The sequence below is a fragment of the Grammomys surdaster genome, unplaced genomic scaffold (genome assembly GCF_004785775.1).
Source record: "Grammomys surdaster isolate TR1022 unplaced genomic scaffold, NIH_TR_1.0 148, whole genome shotgun sequence".
Taxonomy (NCBI): Eukaryota; Metazoa; Chordata; class Mammalia; order Rodentia; family Muridae; genus Grammomys; species Grammomys surdaster.
Genome location: NW_021604606.1, coordinates 1,386,381 through 1,396,295, shown reverse-complemented (window position 1 = coordinate 1,396,295; position 9,915 = coordinate 1,386,381). Strand labels below are relative to the sequence as shown.

The following is a 9,915-nucleotide window of genomic DNA, read 5'->3' as shown; positions in this document are numbered from 1 at the left end:
AGAGAGAGAGAGAGAGAGAGAGAGAGAGAGAGAGAGAGAGAGAGAGATTTTTAAGAAAAAACAATCACATGAAGATGTTCATTATAGCACTATTTATCAATACTACATACTTTACTAAAAATAGATACAGCCTACATGGCTATCACAGCAGAGTGCTTAGGCATTGAGAAGGATGTGAAGGAGGAAGAGGAGAAGGAGGAAGAGGAAGAAGAGGAGGAGGAAGAGGAGGAGGAAGAGGAGGAGGAGGAAGAGGAGGAGGAGGAGGAGGAAGAGGAGGAGAAGGAGGAGGAAGAAAAGGAGGAAAAGAAGAAGAAGCCGAAAATAAAGGACAGAAAGAATCAATGGGGTAGGAAATGCAAAATGAACAAGAGTGGTAGTATATTGTACAAATAGACACTAGACAAACCTTAAATCTTACTGTAAGGCTTGCAGGGAGGGCTGGATGTGTCTATGTATATGTGGGGTGGGGGTGGGGCATGGGGTTGACTGGTGGTAGAACATTTGCCCTGTCACACACACACAGAAAAACAAAAATGTGAGTAACTTACAAATTGGAAGCAGCTCCTGACACTCGGCTCAATGTTACTGCCCCCAAAGGAGGCAACTTCACCCAACTGTCTTGGGATTTGAATAGAATCATGCAGAAGAAGACCCAGCCTACGCTGGTCACAAAAGCCAGTTGAACTTGCCACTTGCTTGAAAAGGTCTATAAAAGAAAAAAGAGAGTCATAAAAATTAAAGCATAAGTGGACATAAACAGAACCCAATGTCCAGTTCAGTGAGTACTATTCCACAGGAATAGCCAATATTCTCACAAAAGAGGCTCACTGTTTTTCATTTTTACTTTTCTTTTTTCTTTTTTTCAGGAGGGGGTGGAGGGTGGGGGATGGTCTAATGTAGTGCAGCCTGGCCTTAAACTTGCTATATATTTGAAGATAGCATTAAACTTCTTATTCTCCTGACTACCTCCTGAATGCTAAGTGGCTTTACACAGTTCTTGGAACTGAATTTATGGCTTTCTCCATGTTAGGCTGAAAGGGATTAAGGCTAATTTAGGCTAATAAAAACATATTTCTATAAATTAGGCTAATCATCACTACCTAGACATGACGTGTAAAATTTAAATACACTATAGCCCTGTAAAAAAGGTGAGTTTACATGTATTTTTTAAATTTCATTTACTTATATGTAGAATGGCAATCACATATTATCATGTGGTTGACATGTGTTCATGTCAAACAAGACTTACAGGAGTCAGTTCTCTCCTTTCAACCTTGTGGGTCTTAAGGATCAAACTTAGATCATCAGCTGCAGTGGCAAGGGCCTTTACCTATGTACTTTTTAAAAATTACAGTTTTATTGATTTATTATGTATTCATGCATTTACAGCATGTGGAGGTCAGGGGACAACTTACACAAATTGGTTTTCTCCCTCTACCATATGGATTCTGGGAATGTAACTTAGGTTAACAGCCTTGGCAGCAAGAATCTTTACCCACTGTGCCAGCTCATCAGCTCCCTAAATATATTCTTAACACCTGAACTGTTCAAAACAAAACACAATCCTTGAATAACTAATATATATATATTACAGAGTCATAAGCCCGTTAAGCTTTACTGAGATTGGCATATATGCTCACACAGGATACTGTGTCTATGTGTAATTAGTTTCTATCATGTTATACTATCATTGATTTTCTATGTCTCCCTTACTGTTTCTGTATTTGTTGTCTGGAAGAAAGGGTTTCACTAGGTAGTCAAGAATGGCCTTGATCTTGTAAATATTAAGTGGAGACAGGAACACAGGGCAACTCACTTTTTAAAAGGCAACAAATCCAACCTAAAATAAGTAACTATAATATTTAAAAGAGGAACACACCCAGAAATATTCTTTTATCTAAAATAATTTTAAAGGGTTAAAAGACATTGTTTCTCTTTGTGCAGGGGTGGTTTTGATTTTGTTTAGTTCTTAGGAAAGGAAAATTCCATGGGAACTAAAGTCAGTGCTACAGTGGTTTGTGTATGCTATGGTTTATCCCACAAAAATGAGCACCATGACACAGGTGACTTTGTAGTAATGCCATGACTTTTTGCCTCCTGCTGATCTTTACACCCAGCAAACCTCTTCATTTATATATGACTAGTTTGTAGGTAGGAAGCCTAGTCTAGATTGGTTCAATTCCTCCTGCAAACACTTCTTACAAACATCTCAAGGGGAAGAACATAAACAGTCCTCTATAGTAAGGATGGCCACAGAAGGTGACGTGCTCATCCTAGCTCTCAGTCCTTTGCTTTTCACTTTAGATTTACACTTTTAAAGTAGAAGATCCCAATACCTAATCAAAAGAAAATTCTAGGGGGTGCTATTTACCTTTTAAGAAATAGCAGGCTAGCCATCCATCAAACAGTAAAATGTTAGTCACGTCACAGAATTGATTGTGTCAGTACAACTTGCAGTAAGATGATTATAAAATAAACAATGTATTTTGGACATAAATGCTAAATAGTATTCTTTAAATGGGAATCTAAAGGCAGGGGAAATGCAGGGATTAAACATTCGCATTTCTTTTCCTGACTTACACAAAGGGTTTAGGAAATCAGACTTTATCCCCTTGGAACATGTGTTTCATTCAGACACAGTCAATGTAACATAAAATAATACTCGGACTGGAGAAGCTAATCCTCATTCTCTATTTAAATACCTTCAATTTAATGTCTGACAGGAAACAGCATAACCCAAATTTTATGACCCTTTAAAAGCAGCTCTGTATCTTATGCAAGAAACCTGCTGTCAAATAAGAATGGATTATCATTTCCCATCTAGAACAAAGGTAATTAGGCAACATCAATAAAGAATGGAGAGTTAATACACATGACTTACATCTGTACTTGTCTTCCAAGTGTGCTTTACACAGAGAAATGATGCCAGTTTTAAAAGACAGGACACGGATCCTCCCTGTTCGTCCCCTATTATGAAGAAGCAAAACAGAAAACAATTACTGGCATACCAATAGAGTGTAGAAATTCCTAGTTAACAGGCAAAAGGGCCCTAGATAAAGGAACTCTATAGGCCATTGTTTGATTAAGGTTGTTGAGAACTTTTCTGAATTCATTATCATTTGTCTCATGACCTAGAATTTGTCTCATGCAATGGAAAAGTTTAATGAATCAAGTTAATGAATATTTACCCAATTTTCAACACTTAAAAGCCCTCACTTGAATTGCCAGTGTAGCTCTACACAAAATAAGGATAAAATACCTTTCTACACATCTACAGAGAGCCACCTTGAGTGAGTATGAGAAAGAATTATCACTGTGTATCAGCAGTTCTGGTTACTAAAGCCAATTGTCAAGCCAAAAACAATTTCTAGCAACTAACTATCCTTCTCTGTTTGGCACTCCCAGAATTCCATCAGATTACTGCTTACTCAGAAGATTAGTCATCACTTCAGGTCACAAGAAAAATTTAAAATATGAATATTTATATCTAATGAACTCATGACATACTCTAACATAATGCATTCAAAATACATGCTCTACAAGATATATATATGTATATAAAATAACCTGTTCATACATCAACATTCTAATATGGCTATGCTTTTTTACATTAGAAAGTGGAATAAAGAGTTCCACACAAAAGGTTATTAACACGAAAATTTAACTATGGGGTTAAAAAAAAGAAAAATTGAATGAACAAACAGGGTTCCATTTTGTTAAAAAAAGATGTTTTTCAATAACTTTTTAGCTTCTTATTTTATTTTGGGAAGTAATTGAATCTCAGATTTTGATATGTTTCTTGGGCAATATGCTAAATTTTTAATCAGTACAACTTACATTAGGTCTCTTGTCTAAAGAAAAATCCTAGACTCAAATGCTTTAATGAAATTCCTATCACTCCAAAAATTTATCTTATTGTTATTAGGGAAAAGGCAAGTCAACATTTAATAGGTAGACTTTATGTAACAATTAAAGTCTTTAAGGAGTTAAAATTATCCTCAAATAATTTTCAGGTAGATTGAATCAAAGTTCAGAATCCATTCACATCTCATCTGCAAAGAAAATGATGACAAAAAATATGAGGGAAACCTGAATATAAACCCTTATTAAAACAAATGTGAATGTAATCCACAATTAAAATCTGATATGCTCAACAACCAAGCAGATAAGTGTATGCATTTAATAGTCTAGTGGTCCTAAAACTTCAAAAAGTTAATATCTTACCAAAGTAACAAAGAAAACACTGTGTTTATATATTCATAAATGAGAAAATAGATACATACAACAGAAGCAGAAGGCAAAGTATTTGATGTGCAATGCCTTTAAGAAAATCATCCTAGATTTCCAAATGGGAGTGTGTACTTCTTGATATGTGAAATGAGGCATGTAATAATTCTCAGGCCTAAGAGGAAATCAGTGAGAAATCAAGACCAATTCCTTCTGCTTCCTTCCTCAATTGTGTCCATTAAACACAAGGCAAAAATGAGAACTGGAGCTATGTCCTGTGTGCAATCCAAAAGAAATAAATGACTGTTCTCTAACTAAGAGAGGCTGATGAATGGAGGTGCCAAAGAGCAGCTCAGTAAAACCATAGTAAAACTCAAAACAACAACCACAGTCTTTGCTTAGTTTCAGGAGCTGAGTTTGCTGTTTTGGAGCTTATTTTCACTGTGTGTGATTCATCGATTCATAATTTTCTACACAATTGTTCTACATATCTGTTAAGACAATTCTGATCTGATGACAGGTACACCAGCATTTCCAGGAGCGCTGTCATTCTTGCCAATGAGAGGACTCACTCCAAAATGGATGAAGGAACTCCAAAACTCAACTGAGAAAAGAACCACAGGGACAGGATAATTCATTCTATTTGAAGAAAAAAAAAAAAAGGATGACTTATCTCAGTTCTATTTGAATTCTGACCTGAGAGCAGTCTGCATTCCAGTTTTTTTTTTTCTGAGATAGAGTGTCACTATGTGGTTCTGGCTGTCCTGAAACTCATTGTGTAGATCAGTTTGGCCCCAAACTCCGAAAAATCCTCTCCCTCTGTGATTAAAGGCTGCATTCTAATTCTTGCTGCTAGCTTATCAGATATATTTCAAGTCATATACATAAATGATTTACCCCAGGAAGATGACATCCATAGCTTCTAGAACAGTATTGTAATGGCAATACTGTCATCACTGCATAAGCTAGGTCCCCTCTTGCCATACGTACGTGTCATAAACATTGAGAAGCCAGTTGAGACACATATCCACACAGAGAGGGACATTGACCAAATTGTTGTGCTCTTGCTCCAGACGATCATAAATAGTAGTCAAACAGTTAATTATCTGCAGGATATCCATGGGCTGGTCATTTTGCTTGAGATTGTGCTGGTCCAATGCATCACATGCAGCCGACAGGCTCAAGAGATCCACTGCAAAAAAAAAAAAACACACAAAAGCACAAATGACGCAAAACATCAAGATTTTCACTCCTTTTCCTTTAAGAATGCTTGTTGAATAAACACCAAATCCAAATTCCACCTTCTTTTAAAGGTCTTCTGTTTTTATCCCCCAGCTTCTAAGTTGATCCCATTTTACCAGCATTCAAACTCAAAAGCTGTTTTCAGATCTCACTGGTAGTGGAGGAACACATAGGCAAAGATACATGACTCCCTTCCCTGGACTATCAGTGACTATTTGAGATTTAAAGGGAGCTGTCTTCTTAGTCTATAGTCATTCTACCTGAGTAGGAAAAAAATGTGGGATTTCCCAAGACAGCCTGAAAGCCCATTCTCATATTATTGTTAGAGATCAATTAGATGAATCTGGATGGTTAGAGTTGTGTAAATTCAACTTCTAGGTGTGCATTTCTAATCAGTAAGCAATTTTTTTCCCCTTGAAATAAACACTTCAGCATCCCTTTGTTGCCTTCACACCAACAAAGAAAAAATAACCAACTTCCCTCCAATTTTCTCTAGGCAAACTGAATAATCTAGATGGCTCTCAAACAGAAGGCTCATTTCTTTCTCCTTTCCCTTTAAATTGCATTTCACAATGTGCATTTTTTCTGACACTTAGAAGAACTTTTAAAGGTAGGGTAGATTCCCTGAGTCTGAAGTAGTGTTTAGTCCTGTGCCAAAAGAAAACAGTTAACAAAAGTAAACTTTCATCAGCAAATCACTAGCTTTACTCCCAAGTGTCATGAAACGATGCTTTTCTCTAAAGCCAATTTATTAGCCAAATTGAAAATGCAACACTGGTATTTTTCTAACCACATGATACACCTAAGCTTTGCTCTGAAATGTCAGTGCTTCCAGACAAAGAATCAATGATAATTAAGTGCTCTCTCACATACCTAAGGGGAAGCGGCACAGCAATTATAAATATAACTTCAAATGAAATGCATACAAGCCATTTCATGCAGTAAACAGTTTTCCCAATAACAAAAGAAATGTAAACTTAAGGCTATAATGTATTTTACTAGTTACTGGTGGTCAGTTCTATTTCAATATCAAGAAAAAAATATGCAGGTTAATACTTATCCATCACAGACTGTCTCTCTTAAAAGAGGAAAATGGAATACTGTGGAGTTTCCCTAGAAACAGGAAGATCCCATGGCAGAAGCAAGGGGTTATTTCCATTATTTTTCATTCTCATGAGCAAAACTCTGTCCTCTCATTCCATGGTCTGGTTTCCCTAAAATATACTACACTAGTATCGCTTACATGCTTATATATTTCATTTTGCTAAGGATAGAAATCACAATCACACACATCTCTACCACAACCTCTTTTACTTTAAGATATAACCATAGGCTGCTTAATGTCAGGGACAATTTTTGAGAAAAACCATCCTTAGGTGATTTAATCATTGACTGAACAGCACAGAATATAACTCCACAAATTAAGAGGTATACTACATTACTAAGCTACAAATTATGGGATCACTGTCAGTGACTGCTCCAAACATCTTTATACAATGCTCCACTGTACTCTCAAAGGAAAGATATGTTTTTTTTTTAATGAAATCTGAGACTATGTAAACTTGGAAGTAGGAAACTGGCAGACCAGACTGCAAGACCTATCTGAGAGTCAGATGAGCAAACAATAAAGAATAAAAGTTAACAATGCAAGCAGGCAGGAGGCTATACAGAAAGGGAGGCTAATTGGGGTCTACATGGGAGGCAGTAGGGAGGTACAGTGACATGGCACTAAGATTTTCATCATTTCTTTTGTCTGTCTGACATTCTGAGAGCACAAATGCTCAAGTTCAGGTAATGGAAAACTTCAGAAATACAGCATGTCAGTTTTGCTAACAAAAGGGTAGAATAGATTTCTTCCATATACCAATATTCCTAACATATTTCTTTATGTATTGAAGGAAGGTATGAAATTTTTCTATTATTTTCTTTTTTGTTACTATATACTTTAATTGTCATAACTATTTTGCTTTTGATCGAAGGATATGAGAAAGTATGAGTCTTTACGTACAATTTTTATGAAATGTCTAATGAACCCATGTGATGGCAACAAACAGTGAAATTGCATGAATTTCATTTTATTGGACCTAATGTCGACACAGCTGAATATGTAGGTAAAACACAACAGAAAATTTAGAGTATAAATAGCTCCAGAGGGGAGCGAGGCAATTGCTCTGAAATAACAGAAACAGAAGATAACACAGGAGAGAAATACAGTGTGGTGTTCTCTGCTAAAACTGGATATTGTTAAATATAGGACAAATCCATCACAGAAGACCAAACAAGCATAGTAAACAGAAAAACACAAAAACAAAATTTTGTTTTCATGGAAAACTTTTTAAAGCATTCTATTTTAGTAGACAGAGACCAGGCAACAGATCAGCAAAGAGGTGAGGAATGAGTTGTAGGCAATTGAAACATCACACAGACACACACACACACACACACACACACACACACACACTGTTCAAAGTGTTCAAATCAAGCCTTTTAAAGAATACATGGAGGTAGGGGAGGATCCTCTAGAATATACCGGAGACCTGGGAGGTGAGAGAAGCTCAGGGCTTAAAGGGAGGGACCTTAGATGAAGTGCTCTACAGGGAGGAGAGGGAACTTGTAGAGCCCACCTCCAGTAGGAAGACAGGGCATCAAGTAGAGGGACAGGTTTGCCATCCCACAGTCAAAAACTCTGACCCAGAATTGTCCCCGTCTAAAAGAACTGCAGGGACAAAAATGAAGAAGAGCATGAGAGAAAGGAGTTTCAATGACCGGCCAAACTTGAGATAGATCTCAAGGAGGGGCTCTAAGGCTTGACCCTATTACTAATGTTATGGTATGCTTACAGACAGGAGCCAAGCATGGCTGCCCTCCAAGAGGTCCAACATGCAGCTGGCTGAGATAGATGTAGATACTTACACCCAAACATTAGACTGATGTCGGGGACCCCTGTGGTTGAATTAGGGAAAGGCTGGAAGAAGCTGAGGAGGAAGGCAACCCCATAGGAAGACCAGCAGTGTCAACTAACCTGAACCTCTGAGATTTCTCAGACACTGAGCTACCAACTAGGCAGCACACACCAGCTGATATGAGGCCCCCAACACTTATACAGCAGAGGACTGCCAGGTCTGGACTCAGTGAGAGAAGATGTACCTAACCCTGGAGAGACTTGAAGCCCCAGGGAATGGGGAGGCCTAGTGGGATGGGGGTGGGGGTGGAGACTGGCGAGAGGAGGGAAGGGATGGGGATCGTGGGGCAGACCAGGAGGGGGATAAAGTCTGGATTATAAAAAAAAATTAAAGAATAAAAATAAATAAAGAATACATGGAGGTTTTGGTGAAACTTTAAACAGAATGATGAGCTTATCTGCAAATCTCAGTAAACAACTAGCAGAAGGTTTTGTGAAGCTATTCTTTTTCTTGAAGTTGACAATTTCCATTACATAAATACATACTATAATAGGAAATAAATGTACACATGGTCAAATAGGTGTGTGTTTGTGTGTGTGTGTGTGTGTGTGTGTGTGCACATGCACACATGAATGTAAGAGCTCTTGCTGCTCTTGAAGAGGACCTGGGTTCATTTCCTTGTACCCATGTGTCAGGGGCAGCCCTGCTTATTATACACTGAAGGCCTAAAAACAGCCATAGGCCTAAAAATCAGCAATAGGCCTGACATACATACCTGCTAACACAAAGTCTTGGGTCTCTGTGGAAAAATACTGAAACAGATGACTAGAAGCTATTGTAAACAAACAGCTTTGGTGGAAAATTGCCAGCCTAAATAGTCATAGACCTTGTAGATAGGTAGCCTTGGTAGATAGTACCAACTTAGATAAGGACAAGTGAATTATAGGCAAAGTCATAGTGATCTGTCCCCTGAACTTTCATCAAGCTGATACTTGGTTCTGGAAGATATCTGTACTCCCCCTGAACACCTTCGCTCCAATGTCATCCCTTTCCCTACATCCTGCCTTTTTGTGTACATAACCCCTGTGTGAAAAAAGCAAAAAATATGGTTTGATCAGCTTATAGACAAGCTGTGGTTCTTTGAGTTAGCCCGTTTTTCCCCCCATTCTCTCTTAGGTTATATCCCCAGACCCTGTTTAATGCCCTGCTGGACAGGACACCCATGTAGATAGAGACTGGAAACTATAACTCCAGAGATATGATGTCCTCTTTTGAATCTTCAAGGGCACCAGGCACATATGTGGTGCATATACATACATGCAGACAAAATGTGTATACTAATAAAATAATTTTAAAATGTTTTCTTTCAAAATTACTTGAAAGATTTTTTTAAAAAATTGGTTTATTTTAAATTATATGTTGGTTTGTGTGTGTGTGTGTGTGTGTGTGGGTACATGTATATGTATGTGTCTGTGTGTGTGTGTGTGTGTGTGTACGTGTGTGTGTACGTGTGTGGGTATGTGAGTACAGATGACCAAACAGC

General features: G+C 37.7%; 1 protein-coding gene across 9 annotated transcripts in view; it reads right to left on the bottom strand.

Annotated features, from left to right (window-relative positions):
* Dmd (dystrophin) overlaps positions 1-9,915 on the bottom strand; it is a 1,212,244-nt gene that overhangs the window by 95,953 nt on the left and 1,106,376 nt on the right. For all 9 annotated transcript variants that reach the window (XM_028765040.1, XM_028765041.1, XM_028765042.1 and 6 more), the window contains 3 exons: positions 5,218-5,419; positions 2,882-2,967; positions 549-706 (listed from right to left, as the gene is read on the bottom strand). In XM_028765040.1, coding sequence (XP_028620873.1) covers positions 549-706; positions 2,882-2,967; positions 5,218-5,419 — 446 coding nt within the window. The remainder of the gene's footprint in view (positions 1-548; positions 707-2,881; positions 2,968-5,217; positions 5,420-9,915) is intronic.